The sequence below is a fragment of the Procambarus clarkii genome, chromosome 26, assembly GCF_040958095.1.
Source record: "Procambarus clarkii isolate CNS0578487 chromosome 26, FALCON_Pclarkii_2.0, whole genome shotgun sequence".
In the NCBI taxonomy this organism is placed as follows: domain Eukaryota; kingdom Metazoa; phylum Arthropoda; class Malacostraca; order Decapoda; family Cambaridae; genus Procambarus; species Procambarus clarkii.
The window spans coordinates 4539846-4565112 of record NC_091175.1 but is presented as its reverse complement, the minus strand read 5'-3'; the positions used below and the strand labels follow the sequence as shown (position 1 = coordinate 4565112).

At 42.5% G+C, this 25267-nt stretch overlaps 3 protein-coding genes across 3 annotated transcripts; 1 reads left to right on the top strand and 2 right to left on the bottom strand.

The window, feature by feature from the left end:
- The first annotated feature begins 11166 nt into the window (after positions 1-11166).
- On the top strand, positions 11167-18843 carry LOC123756994 (keratin-associated protein 19-3-like). Its single transcript, XM_045740399.2, has 3 exons — positions 11167-11202; positions 11701-11995; positions 18178-18843. Exons 1-3 carry the CDS (start codon positions 11182-11184, stop codon positions 18189-18191), a joined length of 330 nt encoding a protein of 109 aa, XP_045596355.1. The 5' UTR covers positions 11167-11181; the 3' UTR covers positions 18192-18843.
- A 2458-nt stretch (positions 18844-21301) lies between these two features.
- LOC138368692 (extracellular matrix protein A-like) lies at positions 21302-22042 on the bottom strand. The gene has a single exon (XM_069331412.1). It carries the CDS (start codon positions 22040-22042, stop codon positions 21302-21304), a length of 741 nt encoding a protein of 246 aa, XP_069187513.1.
- Positions 22043-23078: 1036 nt separating this feature from the next.
- On the bottom strand, positions 23079-25267 carry LOC123756598 (extracellular matrix protein A-like). Its single transcript, XM_045739828.2, has 2 exons — positions 25231-25267; positions 23079-23617 (listed from the first exon to the last, which is right to left on the bottom strand). The coding sequence occupies exons 1-2, from the start codon at positions 25265-25267 to the stop codon at positions 23079-23081; spliced, it is 576 nt and encodes a 191-aa protein (XP_045595784.2).

The following is a 25267-nucleotide window of genomic DNA, read 5'->3' as shown; positions in this document are numbered from 1 at the left end:
GGAGCCCATACCTTGACAAGCACAAGACGAAGCTGGAAAAAAAAATCAGAGGTAGGTCACTAGGCTAATCCCAGAACTCAGGGGCATGAGTTACGAGGAAAGGCTGAGTGAACTGTACCTCATGTCGCTGGAAGACAGAAGAGCTCGGGGTGACATGATCACCACATACAAAATTTTCAGGGGAATTGACAGGGTAGACAAGGACGGAGTATTTAAAACGGGTGGTACTCGCACTAGGGAACACAGGTGGAAGCTGAGTAATCAAATGAGCCACAGGGACATTAGAAAGAACTTTTGCAGTGTCAGAGTAGTTAGTAAATGGAATGCATTAGAAAGTGATGTGGTGGAGGCTGACCCCACACACAGTTTCAAATGAAGATATGATGGAGCTCGAGAAGCTCAGGAATCTGTAACCAGTAGATTGACGGATGAGAGGCGGGACCAAAGAGGCAAAGCTTAACCCCCGCAAGCACAACTAGGTGAGTACAACTAGATGAGTACACACATCCTAATATTATGGACTCAACCATATAACCAAGGTTGAGTCACCTACTTGGACAACTGGGCGAGTACAACCACTAGATGAGTAAACATATGTGGGGCCTCGCGGCTAAGTGGACAGCGCTCTGAGGTCGTTGTCCAATGGGCCCGGATTCGATCCCTGGCAGAGCCAGAAACAAATGGGCATATTTATACAAATAAATAGGTACCTGAGAGCTAGACAGCTGCTACGGGCTGCTTCCTGAGGATGTGTATGTGTGTGTGTAAGAGAAATATATGAAGTAGACATAAGAGGAAAAATAAATTGGTTAGAATGGCGGGGCCAAAGAGCTACTAGCTTGATTTTGCAGATATAAATAGTAAAAAAAAAAATACAAATAGTAAATACATAGTTTTCGGGCAGTATTCAAGCTGGAGTCTGATTTGCCAGTAGAGCTTAGAGCCCAAACTGAACGGGGAATGCCACAGCAAAGCCTCACGATAACACACAGTGACACCAGAAAAAAAAATAATCACCTACAGGGACTGGATGGGACAAAACCGGGGGACCAGAAAAAAGAGCTAATAGGAACTGTCAGAATGAGGATTGAAGGCAACAACGAACTGTCCTAGGGGCTCCTACCCTGGAGTTTACCTCGAAGTTGATAAAAAAAAAGGGACAGGGGCTGCAAACCCGGAGATCCCCGTGGTCGGGGCCGAAGAAGAACCACCCCAGCAAGGGCAAGAACGACCCCAGCCTCCTGAAGCAGAGCCTGGACCGCACGAGACCTAGGAGGTGGACGTCCCAGCCCCGCACCTACGGGTTCCAGATAGAGATCGTTACATCCTCTTTCACCAGAGGCTGGCTTCCTTCATGACCCAGAAGAAGGAAGAGTGATAGTTATTAAATGCAACAATTATTATTATGACTATTATTATAACAATAATAAAATTAATTAATAATTAATAATTTCCTATTGCTTAGGTACTCCCTAATCCGTTGGAGCACCCTATCAGTTACTCTTACTTGTTACTCCAACTTATGCACTGGCCTTTTATGGGGTACTGCTTCAAAGGCTTTCCAAGAGTTAAAGAAAATGAAGACCATGGATTGGTCTGTTAAGGGAGCCACGGGGAACACCACAACAATACATGGAAAGCCTTCACAACTGTGTTTCTCATGTGACTTCATGTTCGGCAGAGACCAGTCCACTGCAAATAAATTATTACACTATTGTTGACAAACAAAGCACACCTTATCACTCAGTGAAAGCTTATCATTACACATGATATATAACAAATACTGTATTACAGGTGATGTATTATAGATACTGTACTGAGTTACAGATGATGTATTATAAATACTGTGCTGTATTACAAGTAATGTATTTCCAATACTTCAAGATAAAAGGTATGGTGGAAAGGGCTCAAAAAAAGAATCTGCGTCGGTCTTGGAGAAACTTTAAAGTGTCATGAAAAAAGAGGTGTAACTGAAAATTTTGGTATGTTGCGATGTGTGTTGTTTAGCGACACACACCAGTGAACGCTCTCAAGTGACGAGGAAAACACAGCAAAGGGCAAAAACATTTGACTTTTTATGAAGTGTGTTAAAAACAATTGTAATTCTTTTTTCCTCAGGTCTTTCCTTTCTCGAAGCCTGCAGAGTAAACTGAGGTGAATGTAATATTGGCTTAGGTGATAGTGTCTCCAGACGCTCTACATATATATTGGCGATGGTCCACCAAAAGTTGGATTAGTCTGGTGAACACCTCAGTCATGGTGAGTACCTGAGCTGTGTCACGGCACAGTCATGGTGAGTTCCTCGCCTGCCTCACGCCACACTCAGCCTCTTGGCAGGAGCGTATGCAAATGTCTTCCTTACCACTTGCCTGTAGCTCGCCGCGTGTGGTGGCGGTGTTCCTGGTAGTGTTCCTGGCGGTGTTCCTGACGGTGGCGGCGGCGGCCATGGCCTCGCCTGAGATCTTCCTAACCCCTTTTTCTTCTGCTCTACAGCGTGTGTCGGCCGTGGTGGCAGTGTTCCTGGCGGTGGCGGCGGCGGCCATGGCCTCCCCTGGGAAGGGCAAGGGTGGCGGCTACGGTGGCGGCGGCCGCATACACCACATCTATGTCCCCGTCCATGTCCCTGTCCACCATCACAAGACTGTCCATTACGTGAGCGGGTATGGCGGTGGACACGGAGGCGGATACGGAGGTGGAGGCGGATATGGAGGTGGAGGCGGATACGGAGGTGGACACGGAGGCGGATACGGAGGAGGACACGGTGGAGGATATGGAGGAGGACACGGTGGAGGGTATGGAGGTGGAGGCGGATATGGAGGACACGGTGGAGGCGGATATGGAGGACACGGAGGCGGTGGTAAGACTTTAAGTGCTTATGCAAGTACAAAATATAATATTACCACCCATGATATGCGGGGAGGTACAACCAGTGGCTGAGAGTGCGTAGTGGTGGGTGACTGAAGTGGATGAGTGAGTGTAGTGGATGAGTGAGTGTAGTGGATGAGAGAGTGTAGTAGACGATTGAGTGTAGTGCATGAGTATGGGTAGATGAACTAAAAGATTGGGTGAGTTTTATAGATAAGTTATTTACATGCCTCTCACCAGTCACACTCACCAGCCTCATGCCTCTCACCAGTCACACTCACCAGCCTCATGTCTCTCACCAGTCACACTCACCAGCCTCATGCCTCTCACCAGTCACACTCACCAGCCTCATGTCTCTCACCAGTCACACTCACCAGCCTCATGCCTCTCACCAGTCACACTCACCAGCCTCATGTCTCTCACCAGCCTCATGTCTCTCACCAGTCACACTCACCAGCCTCATGTCTCTCACCAGTCACACTCACCAGCCTCATGCCTCTCACCAGTCACACTCACCAGCCTCATGTCTCTCACCAGTCACACTCACCAGCCTCATGTCTCTCACCAGCCTCATGTCTCTCACCAGTCACACTCACCAGCCTCATGTCTCTCACCAGTCACACTCACCAGCCTCATGCCTCTCACCAGTCACACTCACCAGCCTCATGTCTCTCACCAGCCTCATGTCTCTCACCAGTCACACTCACCAGCCTCATGTCTCTCACCAGTCACACTCACCAGCCTCATGCCTCTCACCAGTCACACTCACCAGCCTCATGTCTCTCACCAGTCACACTCACCAGCCTCATGTCTCTCACCAGTCACACTCACCAGTCACATGTCTCATTTATTGGTTAATTACAGATCTTTTTCGCAGTTTTCTTTTCCTTTTTATTTCTTGTTTTCTCTATCTCTAATTTTATTGATAGTTTCTTAATTTATTAAAAACAATTATTTAAAATCTTTTAAAAATAATGAACTTGTGATCATTGGTGTCTCTGAAACAGATTTTTTGTAACATTTTATATGAGAATAACTTCACAATCATGAGCTTGTGTAGCGAGTATGAAGTTATCATATTAACCAATTATTTAACACATTTATTTTCAAAACAATTGGTTAATATGAAGATATCATATATTCTCTTATATGACAACAACCAAGTTAAATACTCTGAACTAGGTACTAGAACCAAAAATATTATCATCCTAACCTTACCTAATTTATTTAATCCAATGTATCTAAAATTAATCTGATCTATTTTGCCTAACCTAATCCAACGTGGTTTATTTGATCTAACTTTATCTAATCTAATTTTATCTGTTTTATCTAACCTATTATAACCTATCTAATGTAAACACCAACGCCATTTAAAAATCCATTAGCCTGCTATAGGGAAAATAAATTTTACTTATTATTGAAGCTGAATAGTGATAGTCTTATATAAAAGCAGCATATATTATTTAAACTCAAAATGCAATGTGATGCAATGCAATTATCTTTGTGTGGATCAATGTGTGTACATAGTTTACCAGTTTCGTTCTCACCATAAGGTCGTACATGCTGACTGCAATAGAAAGGAGTTCTGCGGGTATATGATCTGTAGAATTTGATCTACAGAGGTTAGGTACGGTGTTCATCACACTGAAGAACTGCTGTATACTGGCTGTGAGATTTGGTGGCTCCACCTAGGGTCCGGCTTGTGGCTTGTCGGTGAAGTAGAAAACACAGCTTCACAATGATCTGCTCATTGTTCGATGTTTCAAATCAAGACAGAACTCGTGTATATCAATCTGTATTTTTTCAGCATTATCCGGGCCCATACGCCATTCAAAATACGAAGAAACATGCATTTAGTAATGCCGAACCCCTTGAATTATAATGTACATTACTGAGGCAATTTGTATCTTGGACCGTATTCTTGGGTACGTTGGTAAGTCTGGCACCAGTGTGTGACCCTCTCTCTTCTCCTTACAGGTTACGGCAAGTGAAGAGCAACAACAACACACCCGTCTTAAAATGGAGTGTGCCTATGTATATATGTTTTTTTTATCGTCACGCGAAAGTTTTTAATAAAAACAATTACATTACAATGCAGTTTTCTTAACATAACTACTTTTTTGTCACATTAATTATGATAATGATTTAACTCAAATCCCTATGTACCAAATGACTCAACTAAAAATTCAGAAAACCAGATAAGCCACAAATGAAGCACAGTCTGAGTCAACAAATCTAACAGACAAGCCTCAAGGAAGCGTCAAGGAGTTAACAGACCTACTCGTTGGAATGTATACCAGCGCCGCTCCGCGCACAGCAGTCAAATGTATAAAGAACGTTCACTTTCCTCTCCAGACCACTGACAATATGACTAAACAACTGACTACTGACGCGTTATTTCATCGTGGTGTTAACACATTGTGAGGCCACGTGTTGAGTCCATCACTGCTCGTTGTTAACACATTGTGAGGCCACGTGTTGAGTCCATCACTGCTCGTTGTTAATAATGACAAACAAAAAATTCAGGTAACGGGTCACTGTGTTCCGTAAGGATCACCGCAATTGCTTCGGCCACTGTGAGCTCCGCGAGCAAGTTATTTACGTATTTATTTATTTATTTATAAGAAGGTACAATGGGTTTGTGAGATTACATAATATTGGTATTTTTACATTCTTCAAAAGCCACTAACACGCATAGCGTTTCGGGCAGAAACAGTTGAACTGATCTGGTCTCGTGCAACACATTCACTAGTCCATGTGCGATTCTCGCGTGTTGTGTACATTTTGCCAATAACATTGCACTGCTATATTTTGTGTTTCAATATATAATTTTTCGCTGTGTAAGCCTATAGACAAGTTGGGAATGGCTTGTCAAAGGTCTCTATTGGCCGCCGGATAGAAGACAGACTATGTGGAATGACTGGGTTCCACGATGGTCCATCACTTATGTAGGAAATTGAAAGCAGAGTGGTTATAGTGCTGAGCTGGCAGGGGTATGGTTGGTACTGGTACTGGGACCCGCATGTTCCCAGTACCAGGCAACACGCCTGATGCATATTAGACACAATTATTTCATTATTTCCATCAACATGCTGGGAGCACACACATAGTGTTCATATGTGCAGACAACTTGATTGGTACTCAAAGTTATCACTATAAACTCTTATGACCCAGAACGATTCAAGGAACAGAGGAGATAACAGTGCTCAATGTGCAACACGCGTGTGTTGGGGCCCGTTACTCTCACCACTATTTAATACTTGTAACGAAACGCTGATATAGTGGTTACAGAATTCAACAGCCATTGGGAACACTCCTGTGGACGTGGTTCGATTTTTTGAAGGGTTATAAAGTTTAAATAAATATATAAATATATATATATATATATATATATATATATATATATATATATATATATATATATATATATATATATATATATATATATATATATATATATATATATATATATATATGCAATTGACGATCACAAAACACTGATCATTTTATGCGGAAAATCCACAGAGAAATATGAAATGAGGTGAACGTTTCGGCTTTGTTAAAGCCTTTGTCAACACCAGACTGACTAAGGAGAAGGGAGAAGGGGGAGGATATATAGGCCGACACCTGACCAACCCATCCCAAGGGTTGGTCAGGTGTAATAAACCAAAAACAGGTAAAGCTAAGCTTAGAATGGTCAAAGAGGATTAAGCGGTCAGAGAATAAGGATGAAAGATTAAAGAAAAGCCTCATGAACACACAATATATGAATATACAATTATAATGAGACATTGTAAGCCTCTCTATCAGAGTTGTTTCTTAAACTGTTGTGCAATATTATAACTTAAAAATGGATCAAGTTTGTACATTCCAGTACTAACATTAAGAAGATTTGGACACTGACTGATTAGAGCAGACTCAATCAAATTCCGTTCCACGAAATCCCCACAATTGGTAATGCTTTTTGCCCCATTCCAGTTAATATTGTGATCGCATAAACTCGTATGTAGATACAATGCATTAGACGTTTGGGCAGTTCTAATACTATAAGCATGTTGTGACAACCGCAATTGTAAGGACTTTCCTGTTTGTCCAAGGTACACAGAATCACAATCATTGCAGGGAATCGAACACACACAACCTGCTGTATCAGGGGAGTTTTTTATTAAATTGGATTTGATCGTACTATTAGTGAACACCAAATTTATATTAAGTTTCTTAAAAATCAGAGACAATTTTTCAAGTCCACTCGCATACCATTCTAAGCTTAGCTTTACCTGTTTTTGGTTTATTACACCTGACCAACCCTTGGGATGGGTTGGTCAGGTGTCGGCCTATATATCCTCCCCCTTCTCCCTTCTCCTTAGTCAGTCTGGTGTTGACAAAGGCTTTAACAAAGCCGAAACGTTCACCTCATTTCATATTTCTCTGTGGATTTTCCGCATATATATATATATATATATATATATATATATATATATATATATATATATATATATATATATATATATATAGATATATATATATATATATATATATATATATATATATATATATATATATATATATATATTGTATATATATATATATATATATATATATATATATATATATATATATATATATATATATATATATATATATTGTATATATATATATATATATATATATATATATATATATATATATATATATATATATATATATATATATATTGTATATATATATATATATATATATATATATATATATATATATATATATATATATTGTATATATATATATATATATATATATATATATATATATATATATATATATATATATATATATATATATATATATATATATATATATATATATATATATTATTAAATATGACCGAAAAAGTAAGATTAATAGTTCTAACACGAATTTTCTAAATATTTATTATGTTTCTTTTCACTGTCGATGGTAATTGAAAAATCAATTCTCCAAAATTCATTTTTATTTCTAGTCTGACGCGACACTTGAACGCGTTTCGTAATAACTTATTACATTTTCAAAGACTTTAGTTTACACTCACACACAACTATAACCTGCAAACACTAAACAGAGTTCTAGTATGCTATAATTTAAACGGCTTTTCATTTTATATACTTGCATTTGGGTGAGGTGATATGCTACAACAGTTTTGGATGAGGTGAAAACAAACTTTCAACACAAGATAGAACACGAAATATTGGGTAAATTTAAAGGGAAGAATGGAAGTAAATGCAAAGGGCCTATTGGCCCATATTTCTTGATGCTTCTATATTGGTGCGGAGTCTTGAAGTGGGTAGAATATAGTTGTGCATTAATTGGCTGTTGATTGCTGGTGTTGACTTCTTAATGTGTAGTGCCTCGCAGATATCAAGCCGCCTGCTATCGCCGTATCTATCGATGATTTCCGTGTTTTTTGTTAAGACTTCTCTGGTGATGGTCTGGTTGTGGGAAGAGATTATATGTTCCTTAATGGAGCCCTGTTGCTTATGCATCGTTAATTGCAACATCCATGGGAGACCACGAGCCGGGCACACACCTGCAGGGGGAGACCACGTGCTAGGAGATAATCACCAACACACACACCTGCAGGGGGAGATACTAACCATAACACACCTGCAGTCGGGAGACCACGAGCCAGGAGATACTCACCAACACACACCTGCAGGGGAAGACCTCGAACCAGGAGCCACTCACCAACACACACCTGCAGGAGGAGACCACAGAGGTAATTTTCATGCTTATTTTTGTGTCATTTGCAAAGGATGATACGAAACTGTGACTTGTATTTGATTCTATATCTGATATGACAATAAGGAACAGCAGTGGTGCAAGGACTGCACCCTGAGGTACAGATCCTTTAACTGCGCTTGGACTCGATTTTATATGGTTGACTGTTACTCTTTGTGTTCGGTTCGACAAAAAACTTGAGTACCCAACGTCCTACTTTACCAGTTATTTCCATTGACCTCATTTTGTGTGCTATCACCACATGGTCACATTTATCGAATGCTTTTGCGAAGTCCGTGTATACCACATCTGCATTCTGTTTTTCTTCTATGACTCAGTGATTTTGTCATAGTGATCAAATAGCTGTGAGAGGCATGATCTTCCCGCTTTAAATTCATGTTGGCCTGGGTTGTTGAGGTCATTGGTTTCCTGAAACCAGTGACCTGACTCCTGATCACTCTCTCAAATACTTTTATTATGTGGGACGTTAGTGCAACTGGTCTAAAATTCTTTGTCAATGCTTTGCTCCCTCCCTTGTGTAGAGGAGCTATGTCTGCGGATTTAAGCGCACCTGGTATCTCCCCCGTGTCCAAGCTCTTCCTCCACACTATACTGAGTGCCTATGCTACTGGCACTTTGCATTTCTTTATAAATATTGAATTCCATGAGTCTGGCCACGGGGCTGAGTGCTTAGACATGTTGTCACTCTTCCTTTCAAAATCTGCCACGCTCGTGTTGATATCAATTATATTTACAGGGGGTTTGGATATCACGCATAAACAAGTTGTCCGTTTCGTCCACTTTCATGCTGTTTATTGAAGTGCTAAACATGTCCTCATACTGGTTTTTTTTAAGATTTCACTTATTTCTTTGTCATCCTCCTTGTATGAAACTTCACTTGCACGAATAGGTACAATACTGGCAGTAGTTTTTGCTTTTGATTTCGCATATGTGATGAAATATTTTTGGTTTTTCTTTATTTATTGAATTGCTTTCTGTTCTAGTTGCCTTTCTTCAATCTGATATGAATGCTTCAGCCTCTTTTCGATTGATTAAATCTCCTTGTTTAAATTATTCCTTCTGTATATGGAAAGCGTGTCTCCTTAAGCCTTTCCGGTATTTTTTTTCTTCTTTTGTACTGTAGGTCTGCGTTCTCTTTCTACGTTGGACCTCTTTCTGGCTTCCCTCAAAGGAACATGTTTCAGACAGACTTAATTTTAACACGCTTCCGAAGTCAGTTTTTCTGTTCTTTGTGTAGGATTTATATTATTTAGAACAGTGTCCAATTGAATGTGTGTACGGTCCCTGTTTATTTTCTCCCAGTCTATCCTTTTATTATTAAAAGTTAATTTACTGAATAACCTTTCTCGCTTGTTGTTTCTCTTGGGTCTACAATCGTTAATAACGTTAGTTTGCACTTCAATGATCTTGTGATCCTAGTACGTAGTGTCTGAGACAGTAATGTCTCTGAATAGCTCATCATTATTCGTGAGTATCAGGTCCAGCGTGTTTTCGTTCCTAGTTGGTTCTGTAATTTGCTGACTGAGAGATAATTTGTCACAGATTCTCAGTAGTTCTCTGACCTATGGTTGGTTATTTCCAGGTTGATTTCCTGTATTAATTTTATTGTTTACTATTCTCCATTTTAAACTAGGTAGATTGAAGTCTCCAAGGAAGATAATATCTGGTACTGGGTTTGCTAGGTTATCAAGAAAAGTCTCTACTTTGTGAATCTGCTCGGTGAATTCTTCAACTGTAGCATCTGGCGGTTTATATAATAGAATAACAATTAGATATATATTTTTTACCTTGATTACGAGTACCTCTACCACCTCATTGGTCGAGTTCAGGAGCGCTGTGCATGCCAGTTCCTTTTCAATATACAGACCTACTCCTCCACCTGACATAATTGCTCTGTCACATCTATATAGATTATAATTTGGGATACTCATTGGAACATCCTGGAGTAAGGAGTCTGGAGATTCTCACCAACACACACCTGCAGGGGAAGACCACGAGCCAGGAGATGCTCACCAATACACACCTGCAAGTGGAGACCACAAGCCTGGAGATACTCACCAACACACACCTGCAGGGGGAGACCACGAGCCAGGAGATACTCACCAACACACACCTGCAGGTGGAGACCACGAGACAGGAGATACTCACCAACACACACCTGCAGGGGGAGACCACGAAGTAGGAGATACTCACCAACACACACCTGCAGGTGGAGACCACGAGCCAGGAAATACCAACACACACCTGCAGGGGAGACCACGAGCCAGGAGATACACACCTGCCGGAGAAGGAAAAAAAAGAGACCAGGAGACAGACCAAACTTTTTACCATTTCGCGCGTCCACGAAAGACAACGTAAAAACATTCGTTTTATTTTAAATTTTTGATTGGACTCTTGAAATTACGCCACGGCTCTCCAAGGTTGGGGATGTTGGGGGCGGGGGGTTCCACAATGGTGAATGTAAGTTTGGGTCCAGTGACGGGCTCCATTTCGGTATATATATATATATTGCCCGGGGCCTAAGTCATTTTAGGTCCAGTTTGCATGCAGTATTCGACAGCCATGGTAAGCTCCCGTGGTCACAACGGATGCTGGTTTGCTCTCAAGTCTCTTTGATCTTGGCAAGGGGTCCATGTCATCATTTCTGGGCCAGACTTATGACAATTTGAATTAGATCTGTAGTTGTCATGCCAAATATTTCGATTACTGCTAAGACTTCCAAACAGAACAACTAATTATGGCTTTGTGGCATTAAGGCTTATTTTGTCTCTTGATCAACAATGTTTACATTTTTGTACCTGATTGTCTACTGTAGAATTTTAACTTTTATCTTTATGCTGGCCTTCAGAGTACCATATGTCAAATGCGTTAGAATTGTTTTTTCAACATAAAAATCAAAACATAGGCCAAGGGCTCTTGACTGGTGTTGTCCATCGCCTGCTACCTACTGCCTTAAAGCAGTATCAGACCTCACAGACGCCTGAGCTGGGGGTTTTGAGAGACAACTGCAGGTTTATGTGAGATAATATGCGCCTTCCTGACCTTGCCTGATCTCCCCGACAGCGTGTGTTGACCTTGTTGCTGCTGGTGGTGGCGGCCGTGGCCCTCGCCTCCCCGGGCCACAAGGGTCGTGGCCGCGGCGGGTATAGCCGCCCTCACTACGTCTATGTTCCCGTACACGTCCCTGTCCACCACCACCAAACCGTTCACTACGTTGGTGGTTACGGAGGCGGACACGGAGGTGGTTATGGAGGCGGACACGGAGGTGGTTATGGAGGCGGACACGGAGGTGGTTATGGAGGCGGACACGGAGGCTATGGAGGCGGATACGGAGGGGGTTATGGAGGAGGATACGGAGGTAAGTCTCATATGCCTACATATTTACTTTGCTATATCGTGAAAACAAAAGCCCACACACCACACTACACCACTGGAGGATACACCTCCCCACACTACACCACTGGAGGCTACACCTCCCCACACTACACCCCCGGAGGCAACACCTCAGTGCTTCCTTATAGCACTGGGAAGGGGTCAGGGATAAGGATTTGGGCTGGGACGGAGGAAAAGGAATGGTGCCCAACCACTTGGACGGTCAGGGATTGAACACCGATCTGCATGAAGCGAGACCGTCGCATTACCGTCCAGCCCAAGTGGTTGGTCGAGGCTGCGTAGGAGTGGAAGGGGAAGGAGGAGGGAAGTGGAGGGCGAGATGGAACGGGAGGTAGAGACGGAGGAAACAGAATAGAAGAAACTGGAAGGGTGTGTCTCATTAGTGGTTTAACAGTGAGAGTTACGCGAGGCGGCCATCACTGTGGCGCGTGTCACGGCTTCTCTTCACCAAACGAGCGTTAATCTCTGGGATGCAACGGTCAAACTGCAGTGAAAGCTGAAAGTGATTTTGTTAATTTTTTCCAATCATAGTTGTTTTCCAGTCTTATAATGAAAGGCTTTAGCGTTAAACTTTCCGATATTATAATGACAAGCCACAGCTGTCGCCTCCGGTGGAGGAGCATCATAGTCTGACTGACCCGCCCACTCAACTGCCTCCATGCTCCCGAGGAATTGAAAACGCTCTCACCACGCTACTGTAACCACGGTACTGTGACCACGATACTGGGGAGAACGATACTATGACCACGCTACTTTGAGAACGATACTGTGGCGACGATACTAGCAGAACGATATCATGGTGAAGATACTAGCAGAACGATATCATGACGAGGATACTAGCAGAACGATATCATGGTGACGATACTAACAGAACGATATCATGGCGACGATACTAGCACAACTGAATTTGTCAAGTCACAGAATCTGGTATTACCAGGTCACTGTCTTCCCACAAATCAGTACAGTGCATTATAAAATAATGAAATGTGAAATGGGCCGTACAAAATAATTAAGTGAGAGGAAATGAAATTATGAGAAAGCCCTCAGCAAGTATACCGTTGGATCACATGGAAGGGGGTATGAGGATTTCATCATAAGTCTAAGCTTCAGAGGATTAGTAGATTGATAAAAATTGACATTCCACAACCTACTACCTCAGCATACTATACCCTGAAGCACATTGGCATCAGGTTGGACAATTTTTTCAATTAGTCAGACTGGATCTGACTAATTCAATTCTAAAGACTGGACCCTTTTATTTGCATGGAAGGGAAGGGAGTTATCAGGGGTGTTTGCACAGATTTAGTTTGACTCTGAGGATATCAAAGAGATATTTATTTCTGGTGTGGTGCTCATGGGTTCTATTACACCAATGAAGGAAAAGTTTTAGATCAAGATTGGCATTTAGGAACAAGTTTTTGTATATGTAAATAGCATATGAGAATGCGTGTTGAGTGAGTTTATGTTTAGCATGTTAAGGGACTTAAACAGAACGTTTATGTGTTGTTTGAAGACAGAGTTTGTTATAGTTCTGATAGAAGATTTTTGCTGGGTGATGATGAGCTTAAGGTAATTTGAAGTGATTGAACCCCATGCACAGACAACGTATGCACGATAGGAATAGATTAGTTTGTAGTATAATGGGAGGAGAGGAGAGCAGAGTGGGGAACATAATATCTGATTCTCTCTCTCTCTCTCTCTCTCTCTCTCTCTCTCTCTCTCTCTCTCTCTCTCTCTCTCTCTCTCTCTCTCTCTCTCTCTCTCTCTCTCTCTCTCTCTCTCTCTCTCTCTCTCTCTCTCTCTCTCTCCCTCTCCCTCTCTCTCTCTCTCTCTCTCTCTCTCTCTCTCCCTCTCTCTCTCCCTCTCTCTCCCTCTCTCTCCCTCTCTCTCCCTCTCTCTCTCTCTCTCTCCCTCTCTCTCCCTCTCTCTCTCTCTCTCTCCCCCCCTCTCTCTCTCTCTCTCTCTCTCTCTCTCTCTCTCTCTCTCTCTCTCTCTCTCTCTCTCTCTCTCTCTCTCTCTCTCTCTCTCTCTCTCTCTCTCTCTCTCTCTCTCTCTCCCTCTCTCATGGAGTCTATTTCCTCTGTAAGCAATTTCACTTATCATTCTGATGTCAGATTCCAACTGACTTAATATTGCAAGCAGTTGTTGACACAGGTAGTGAGCGGGTGCAGGTCCTGGGAGTGGAGTCACTCCGCTACACACTCACTGCTGCTGTACACTCCCCACTAATTGCTTAGCCACTTCCTCCTCTCGCTTCTGCTTTTGACCTAATTTTTCGTCTCTTTTTTTTTAACAAGTGGTAAACGTTTTTACAGAATTCTAAGACATGAAAGTTTTAATTTTAATGGTTTAAACTTTGTGAGTGACCAACTCTTTGGTCCAGATGAAGAATAGTTAATTCCATTTTAGCATTTTATTCATTGATTATTGTGCACCCCATATCCCTCCCGTGGAAGGGGGGGAAGGGTTATAGAGGCAAATAATGGGGTCAGCAACTGAGCAAGATTGCAAAGCTGCTGAATTCAATTACTGCATGACTGAAGTGTTGCTCCGTCCTGCAACAACCGGATGTGGTGCTGCTAATGTTATTCTTGGCTACACCCAATGGCCTCTGATGCAAGAGTGTGCGTGTGTGTGTGTGTGTGTGTGTGTGTGTGTGTGTGTGTGTGTGTGTGTGTGTGTGTGTGTGTGTGTGTGTGTGTGTGTGTGTGTGTATGTGTGTGTGTGTGTGTATGTTTCAACTGTTTCTAACTACTACTGCTAATACTATTTCTAATCAACTGTTTCTAACTACTACTGCTAATACTATTTTTTTCACATCACACACACACCCCAGGAAGCAGCCCGTGTCAGCTGACTAACTCCCAGGTACCTATTTACTGCTAGGTAACAGGGGTATAGGTTGAAAGAAACTCTGCCCACTGTTTCTCGCCGGCGCCCGGGATCAAACCCGGGACCACAAAATCACAAGCCCAGCTTTCTGTCCGCTCGGCCGGCCGGCCCCCGTCCGTTCGGCCGGCCGGCCCCCGTGTGTGTGATGTGCGTGTGTGTGGGTGTGTGTGCGCGCGCGCCATGCGTGCGCGCACAGGGAGCTACTCCTCTGAGTTTGAATCTTGCTAGTAATTGTATAAAGAGACAAGCCTGGTCCACGCCATCAGCCTCACCACATTAGCTCTGTGTTTACTCTGACCAGTCATGCGCGAGACTTCCCTTGTTGAACACCATTCTTATTGCTCTCATCTTGGCCCCTTTTACTTGTTATATAATTCATATGATTACATAATAGCTAAACAACTTGCCCCAAGTCAATGTATCATCCTAAAATAGAGAGAAAATGGTAAACAAGTCTTAGTATGATCATATAGTAGCCAGAAAATGGGCCATAAGCCAATGAATGATCCTGTAATTGCCATAAAGTGCACCACAAGTCCATGTATGATCCTATAATCGCCAAAACATGTGCAACAAGTCAATGTATGATCCTATAATAGACAGAAAATGTGCTTCATTCAAGTCAATATATGATCTTATAATAGCCATGAAATGTACCACAAGTCATTGGATGGTCCTATAATTTCCAGCAGAGTTGCCACAAGTCAATGTATGACCCCGTTATAGCCAGAAAATCTGCTTCAAGTCATTTTATGATCCTATAATAACCGCAAAATGTACCACAAGTCAATGTATGATCCTATAATAATCACAAAATGTACCACAAGTCAATGTATGATCCTATAATAATCACAAAATGTACCACAAGTCAATGTATGATCCTATAATAATCACAAAATGTACCACAAGTCAATGTATGATCCTATACCAGAAAATCTGCCTCATGTCAATCTATGATCCAATATCAGCAAGACAATGTGCCACAAGCCATTGCATATATTCAGCAATGCGGAAATAAAAGACTTTCACGCCATATCTCATCGATCCCTTCCACTGAGCCTCCAGGTCCAGCTTGTGCGTCTCATGCACGGCCTCCTTTTCACCTGGCTTGCCTAGGCCTATAGTACCATCATATTGTAGGTTTTATTTTATATTATAAACTTCCGCAATTCTTCTCATGGCTAAATCGCTTTACTTAATTTGATTTTCCGCTTAACTATTTTTCGCTTTCTACTGTGTTCATTCACCAACATTCTTAACGAGGTCTGTGACCTTTGTGTTTTTCTTGCAAGAACTTGCTGCCGTTTTTCCACAGACCCGTGTATGTGTATGTATGTGTGTGTGTGTACTCACCTATTTGTGCTTGCAGGGGTTGAGCTTTGGCTCTTTGGTCCCGCCTCTCAACTGTCAATCAACTGGTGTACAGATTCCTGAGCTTACTGGGCTTTATCATATCTACATTTGAAACTGTGTATGGAGTCAGCCTCCACCACATCACTGCCTAATGCATTCTATCCGTTAACTACTCTGATACTGAAAAAGTTCTTTCTAACGTCTCTGTGGCTCATGTGGATACTCAGTTTCCACACGTGTCCCTTGTTCGCGTACCACCAGTGTTGAATAGTTTATCCTTGTTTATCCGGTCGATTTCCCTGAGGATTTTTTAGGTTGTGATCATGTCTTCCCCTACTCTTCTGTCTTCCAGTGTCTTAAGGTGCATTTTCCCGCAGCCTTTCCTCGTAACTCATGCCTCTTAATTCTGGGACTAGTCAAGTGGCATACCTTGAACTTTTTCCAGCTTCGCCTTGTGCTTGACAAGGTACGGGCTCCATGCTGGGGCCGCATACTCCAGGATTGGTCTTACATATGTGGTATACAAGATTCTGAATGATTCCTTACACAGGTTCCTGAACGTTATTCTGATGTTAGCCAGCCTCGCAGATGCCGCAGACGTTATTCTTTTTATGTGGGCTTCAGGAGACAGGTTTGGTGTGATATCAACTCCTAGATCTTTCTCTCTGTCCGTTTCATTAAGTACTTCATCTCCTATTCTGTATCCTGTGTCTGGCCTCCTGTTTCCACTGTCCAGTTTCATTACTTTGCATTTACTCGGGTTGAACTTCAACAGCCATTTGTTAGACCATTCACTCAGTCTGTCTAGGTCATCTTGTAGCCTCCTACTATCATCCTCTGTTTCAATCCTCCTCATAATTTTTGCATCATCAACAAACATTGAGAGAGACGACTCTATACCCTCTGGGAGATCATTTACATATATCAGAAACAGTATAGGTCCAAGGACTGACCCCTGCGGGACTCCACTTGTAACGTCTCGCCAATCTGAGACCTCACCTCTCACACTGACTCGTTGTCTCCTGTTGCTAACGTACTCCTTTATCCAATGGAGTATCTTCCCTTTCGCTTAAGCCTACATCTCCAGCTTTTTCACTAGCCTCTTGTGTGGTACTGTATCAAAGGCTTTCTGGCAATCCAAAAATATGCAGTCTGCCCACCCTTCTCTTTCTTGCCTGATTTTTGTTGCCTGGTCGTAGAATTCAAGTAACCCTGTGAGGCAGGTCTTGTCATCCCTGAACCCATATTGATGCTGTGTTACAAAGTTATTTCGCTCCAGATGTTCCACTAGCTTTCTTTGCACAATCTTCTCCATCAGCTTGCATGGTATGCAGGTTAGGGACACTGGCCTGTAGTTCAGTGCCTCCTGTCTATCCCCTTTCTTGTATATCAGGACTCCGTTAGCTGCTTTCTAAATTTCTGGCAGTTCCCCTGTTGCCAGTGATTTGTTATACACTATGGAGAATGGCAGGCACAGTTCTTCTGCTCCTTTCTTTAGTATCCAAGGGGAGATGTGTGTGTGTGTGTGTGTGGGTCTACTCACCTAGTTCTACTCACCTAGTTGTGCTCTCGAGGATTGAGCTCTGGCTCTTTAGTACAGATTCCTGAGCCTACTGGGCTTTATCATATCTACATTTGAAACTGTGCAAGGAGTCTGCCACCACCACATCACTGCCTATTGCATTCCATCTGTTAACAGAGTGCATTGTATACACACGCACACACACTTTACACTGTTATCTGATATTGACTCACATTTATATTTTGTGTATCTTGGTGTATAAATATTTACATGCAATACTGACATACGTGCAAGATATGTATACGTTTATGTTGCATTTGCAATGTATGAAGCAGGATTTGTGAGTATATTCTGTATTACAACCTGCTGAATTATTTCAGGGTACGGGAAATAGCAGAGACGCAGTAACTTCAGGTTTATATGGTGTGTATTGTATATGGTCTGTATACTGTGTATTGTCTGTATACCGTGTATGGGCTGCATATTGTATATGGTCTGTATACCGCGAATGGTCTGTATACCGTGTATGGTCTATATATAGTGAATGGTCTGCATATTGTGTATGTCTCATATACTGTGTACGGTCTGTATACCGTGCATCGCCTGTATATTGTATATGTCATCACCTTCATGTCACTCATTATTGTAACGAAACTTTAAATAAAAACTATTAACTGGATTCAATCTTAAATAATCCTAACAATTCTGTTTCATAAACTCACCTCTTTGTTGTATATTGTATAATGATCATAAACTCAGAAAATAACCTTAGAGGTTCATTAATCACAAATTTCCAGCATTATCTTTTCCTGGGTAGACGAGATCCGGGTAACAACATTCCTTCTCGACAGTAAGGACTGCAAAACGCTACTTGAAGCAAAAGACTAGATTCTATAGAGATAGAAAAGATAATAACCCTTTTAATAAAGAAGTTCCGATTAACCATAAAATTATACTTAAGAAGCAAAACAACTAATATCATTCATTCACATAAGCACAGACCTTGTGGTGTCCACACTAGGAATAATGATTCCACGGACCGCTGCTAACAGTTCCCAGATGTCGGGATAATTGAGTATTTACTTCGACATTCTAACTTCGACTTGAAAAATTTCGACATCCCTTGACGAGTCCCAGGGGAGCATAATCACAGCGATGTCTAATGATGGAGGCCGAGAGAGGCGCTCTGTCAGACATATCAACACAAACTCCTAGAAGCTTGTACTCGGAATCTTGTTCCTTGCAGATCTCCAGTGCCAGGAAAGTACGACAGGCTCACCATAGCACGTGGTGCTTGGAACATTTTGTTCCGAGTAGCTGAATCTAAAACAACAACAACAACAAACAACCTTGTTCAGAACATTGCATTCAGTACTTGAGAAAGGATGACGCAAAATTTGGTTTTTAATACACTTACACATATATTGTGTCTTTCATTCTCCTTCATTCAATCACTACAGCATCATAATACGTTTCTCCATTATTTTATAATGTGGTTTTATGTGTTAGGTCTATGTGAGGAGAGGAAAGGTGTTGTTGTTGATTTGTGGCCCGTTGCCGGATGCGCCCCGGAGTGCCGGTGTTGGGTGGCACGTGTAAATAGCCTTGCGGCTTACACGTCGCCTGTCAGCGGCAACTAATGTGTCGCTCAGCAGACCAACAAACTGTTAGGCTGGTGTTTGATGAGCCCCTGCAGTCCCGAGAGGGGGGAGGAGGGCCGGACATTACCCCTCATAGTGAGGTAACTGGAAGGCTATCGACATCCAGTGACCCAAGACGATAAGGTGTCAAGCGTCCTGTGAACTCTGGGTCGCGATCACAACCCGTCCTAATAATAAGTCGCATTTTGACCTATACTCTACCTAAAGTAAAAAAAATGGCGTACCGGAAAATAGTATCGCAAGTAGCAGAATCGCGATGGTTCATCCAAAACTTGAGCTCAGTCGGTCAAAAGAAGTCTTCCAATGACTTCCGACAAAGCAGGAGCCAGACGCCGACCATGACCCGAGGATGCACTAGACGCCCACCATGACCCGCTAACCCCAAGCACCTCATGGCCAAACCCACGCCGGACACTGTTGCTCTGCGCGAAGATCCAACCGGCAAATGGAAAAATCTACCGGCACGAACATGTCAGTTACTCCAGGCGACAAGTGCACCAGGCGTTGTATCACTCTTGGCAATCGAAGAGAAATGCCAAACGGCAACATCGAAGCCCAATTGCCAAAGTCGCGTCAAGAGGTCGGAGGTCCCCAGGCAGAGCAGTTATCCAGACGTTCATTGGTCATCATTGTTGAACTAGGAATTCCACCCTGTTCCAGCCCGTCCTCAGACCAGGATAGTTAAAGCTGCAATCGCCCTGCATTAATCAATTATAGCGTATTGTGTTTAAAAATAGTTTTGTTCTAATTTCAATATTAGTCTTATCATATATTAAAGTTCTAGATATAGATCAGCATAAATTAGGATAGATTTGTCATATAGTCCTGGGTTGACAGGTCGGATGAAGACGGGCTGGACGTTTTCAGGAAGTGTGTGAAACACTGTTCAAAAGAAAAAAGTTCCACAGTAATCAGCTGTAAGTCATGTGTGAATGATTTTCCCTTCATAAATGGGAAGGTGATTTGTAGGGGGGCATGATTAAAAGGCTTTTGGGCAGCGTTGAGGTCTGGTCGTGATCAACACAGGTGTTGATGAAGACAAAATCTGTGAAAACAACACGTGTTGTCTATTAACACCATAATGGACAACTTCGGCTTTTGATCTTTATCAAACATTTAATGTTGTGTTATATCACACCTTTAGGATTTGATTCAGTATCAAACAATTAAGCTTTTGTTATTTTTCAAACATTCAAGCTGTTGTTATCATTCAGACATTAGAGCTATTATTTTATTTTAATGGGAACGGTTAAGATTTCAAAAATGTTAAAAGTGTAGAAATTTTTTACATTTCAAGCGTTTATTTTTCAAGCAGTTAAGATTTTGTTATATTTCAAACGCTTTTATTATATAGCAAACATTAAGGCATTTGTAATATTTCAAACATTTAAACATGTATCATATTTCAAACAGTTATCTTCTGGTCCTGTTTAAAAGATCTCATCATGTTCATAAACTTCTGGGTCGCTATCACGTTCCTGAACCTTCCCTGGCAACCTATTGCTTACACATCTTTACTAAACAGCGCCTCTCTTGTTTATAAACCTTCTATGACCTGCTGTTCGTCTCTTAAAACTTCAAAGAGCTGCTGTTATGATCATTAACCTTCCATAATTTGCTGTTATGCTCTAATACTTCCCCCGTAAACCTCCCATGAGCTGCTGTTGTGTTCATCAACCTCCCATGAGCTGCTGTTGTGTTCATTAACCTCCCATGAGCTGCTGTTGTGTTCATTAGCCTCCCATGAGCTGCTGTTATGCTCTCGAAGCTCTGTCAATCAGGTGTTAGCGCGTTAAACTTCACGGAGTGAATGTCTTGATCATATCTGGTCCAGACAAACAAGTTATGGAGCGCACTGCCTCTTGCCTGCAGCTATGAGGCTGCCCGCTAGTGCACATTGGTCGCTGGTACACACTGGTCGCTGGTGCACACTGGTCGCTGGTGCACACTGGTCGCTGGTACACACTGGTCGCTGGTACACACTGGTCGCTGGTACACACTGGTCGCTGGTACACACTGGTCGCTGGTACACACTGGTCGCTGGTACACACTGGTCGCTGGTGCACACTGGTCGCTGGTGCACACTGGTCGCTGGTACATACTGGTCGCTGGTACACACTGGTCGCTGGTACATACTGGTCGCTGGTACACACTGGTCGCTGGTACACACTGGTCGCTGGTGCACACTGGTCGCTGGTGCACACTGGTCGCTGGTACATACTGGTCGCTGGTACACACTGGTCGCTGGTACATACTGGTCGCTGGTACACACTGGTCGCTGGTACACACTGGTCGCTGGTGCACACTGGTCGCTGGTGCACACTGGTCGCTGGTACACACTGGTCGCTGGTGCACACTGGTCGCTGGTACACACTGGTCGCTGGTACACACTGGTCGCTGGTACACACTGGTCGCTGGTACACACTGGTCGCTGGTGCACACTGGTCGCTGGTACACACTGGTCGCTGGTGCACACTGGTCGCTGGTACACACTGGTCGCTGGTACACACTGGTCGCTGGTACACACTGGTCGCTGGTACACACTGGTCGCTAGTGCACACTGGTTGCCGGTGTTTAACACCATAAATGTGTTTTGTATATTATTTTACATAAAACGAATGTATTATGTAAAAGTCACACAGGATACGTGTCGCCAGTTTGTCGGCCCTTAGCAATTAAGAAGTCACATCTTTAGAGTTTTAATTGTAACAGGTTGCCTTCGGGTCAGGTCGTGTGAAGTGACTTTGCTTTCTGCTATGCTGATAATTGCAGCCGGTTGGTTGTCTTTCCATCAAACAAGACGCTGTCTAGGTGGTAGTTAGATAGCCAGAAGCTATCTCCTGGAGGGCAGAGCTTAGCTCCTGGTCCCCCCTCTTATATATACCCGTGGAACTGAACATTTGAGACATTGAGAAGGACAGTGGTAACTAGACCGCTAGTCCAGAGAGAGAAGTTCCCGCAGCCAGACTAGGCCTGTCAGGCCGAGTTGGTGAATATGTCTGTCAGCCAGCGCCCCCCCCCCCCCTCCCCCTTCTATCAAACGTATTCTCAGGGATTTTGGAGAGTGAACTTGTAAGGTGACGTATTTTGTGTATTCCAACTTAAGTGTTGTGTAATTTTCAGGGGCAGTCAGCCCTAGTGCTCTCAATTTCTTGTGAGGTGACTCAAATTTGTGAATTAAATGTTGACATATTGAACATCAAGTGAAATGGGTGAATTATGATTCCCATAATAGTAAATATATAATTGATTAACTTATTTTTGTAAATTGTCTTTAATTCTGATCCCAAGATTTTGGATTTTTTAAGCTGGAGTGGAGATCACTCTGAAGTTTATTGGCTTAAGATGTTCACCTAAAGATTCTTGGTTACATGAGTTATATTCGTACAGCGGGTATATGATAACACCAGATAATATTGTGGTGCAGATAAGCTCCATTCCTTGTCTTATATATATACTTAAATTAAATGGATTGTGGCAGCAACCTTCTATTTTTCCATTATTCTAGCGCTTTTACTTTCTATTCTTCTACTTTCATTGATCTCATTTTCTCCCTCTCATTCTAAACTTTCCCTTTCCCCTGACCACTCTACCTGCCTCACCCTTTCTCATTTATTCTATTACTTTTCCGATACGTTATAGGTACACACTGGTCGCTGGTGCACACTGGTCGCTGGTGCACACTGGTCGCTGGTACACACTGGTAACTGGTGCACACTGGTCGCTGGTGCACACTGGTCGCTGGTACACACTGGTCGCTGGTGCACACTGGTCGCTGGTGCACACTGGTCGCTGGTGCACACTGGTCGCTGGTACACACTGGTAACTGGTGCACACTGGTCGCTGGTACACACTGGTCGCTGGTGCACAATGGTCGCTGGTACACACTGGTCACTGGTGCACACTGGTCGCTGGTGCACACTGGTCGCTGGTACACACTGGTAACTGGTGCACACTGGTCGCTGGTGCACACTGGTCGCTGGTTCACACTGGTCGCTGGTGCACACTGGTCGCTGGTGCACACTGGTCGCTGGTACACACTGGTCGCTGGTGCACACTGGTCGCTGGTGCACACTGGTCGCTGGTGCACACTGGTCGCTGGTACACACTGGTAACTGGTGCACACTGGTCACTGGTACACACTGGCCGCTGGTACACACTGGTCACCATATCAAGAACTAGCTATCCTAGATTATACGAAAGAGAGTACAGAGTGAGTCAAGAACTAGCTGCCCTAGACTATACAAAGGGGAGTACAGAGTGTGTCAGAACTAGCTCCGTGATGCTAAAAATCCTCACCACACAGGCTGGTCAGTCATACAGGGCCATGTGGTCAGTAGCCTGCACTGGCAAACTCTGGGTGCATTATGAGGATGTCCTCCAGAACACAAGAGTGAATATGGTGTCAGTGATGCTAAAAGGTCCCCATCTCGCAGGATGGCTCGTCTTCCGTTATCAGTCTGTCACTGGTGCTTTATGCCGGATTTTGAGCATAATACACATATTTTTAGGTGATTCACGCGCTTACAACATGTTTGTTTATATGTTTGACGCAGGTTCTTGACAAGTTTATGTTAATTCCACTTCAGTGTCACATTTGTTGACTATTCTCGGCATGTTTGAAGTATCACTGAATTAAGATGAGTTTTGTGTAATTAAACGATGACCACATTTATTTTTTTGTTGAAAGGGAATGTTAAACATTTTATTATCTCAGCCATTCTCAAATATATCACATTATTATTTGTAACATCCTTAGTGACACTATTAAAATACAATTTTTCCTAGTCGGAATAATTCAATTACGTCTTATTGCAGTGATGATGCTGCTTATATTTACTGCCACACAGGACAGAAGATCTTACATTAGGCTCAAATTGTAGATTTAAACGCATTATATATATATATATATATATATATATATATATATATATATATATATATATATATATATATATATATATATATATATATATATATATATATGTATATATATGAGTGTGCCACAGTGTTAAGTGTGCCACAGTGTTATGAGTGTGCCACAGAGGGTTATGAGTATGCCACAGATGTTCTCAGAGGGTTCCGTTATTGGGCAACATTTTCTTAAATGTTTCCTTCGTTGTATGCAGTCTTGTCAATACATAATTTTACATCCCAACTGTTCATATAAAAACCGAAGTTTAGGTGTCCTGTAGAAATTCAGCAACAAATTGTTTGATGTCCACGATTCTGAGCACTAAACTAGAAAACTGGGTCTATTAACAACATAAATTTCAATGGAGAGATGTACATGTCTAGAACATATCACGGATATGTCTCGAACTTGTAATGAACATATTTCAAACATCGTTAAACTAAGCTCTTGTTAGTTAATGACCACGAATGCTGTGGTCCGTGAGACTGTTGTCGCTTTGCTCGGGAACTATAGTTAAATAAGATGAAAACATGATCAATGATTTACCTTTATATGTTAGACGTCAAGGCTTAGACATCAGTTTCTTTTGTCTCACTTTCTATATAAATATATCGCTGAAGTATGGCGTAATGGTGCTTCAGACCAGGGCTGATGAGGACCTTCCTCCGTCACCTTCAGACCAGGGCTGTTGAGGACCTTCCTTCGTCACCTACAGACCAGTGTTGTTGAGGATCTTCCTTCGTCATCTTCAGACCAGGTCTATTGAGGACCTTCCTTCGTCACCTTCAGACCAGGGCTGTTGAGGACCTTTCTTTGTCACCTTCAGACCAGTGTTGTTGAGGACCTTCCTTCGTCACCTTCAGACCAGTGTTGTTGAGGATCTTCCTTCGTCAT

Bases quoted from the DNA above. Each gene is read 5' to 3' on its own strand.
- LOC138368692 (XM_069331412.1), bottom strand. From the start codon at position 22,042: ATGGTGTTAAACACCGGCAACCAGTGTGCACTAGCGACCAGTGTGTAC.
- LOC123756598 (XM_045739828.2), bottom strand. From the start codon at position 25,267: ATGACGAAGGAAGATCCTCAACAACACTGGTCTGAAG. The intron at 23,618-25,230 runs GTGACGAAGGAA...TATGGTGACCAG, and splicing joins TCAACAACACTGGTCTGAAG to TGTGTACCAGCGGCCAGTGT.
- LOC123756994 (XM_045740399.2), top strand. From the start codon at position 11,182: ATGCAGTATTCGACAGCCATG. The intron at 11,203-11,700 runs GTAAGCTCCCGT...TCTCCCCGACAG, and splicing joins TGCAGTATTCGACAGCCATG to CGTGTGTTGACCTTGTTGCT.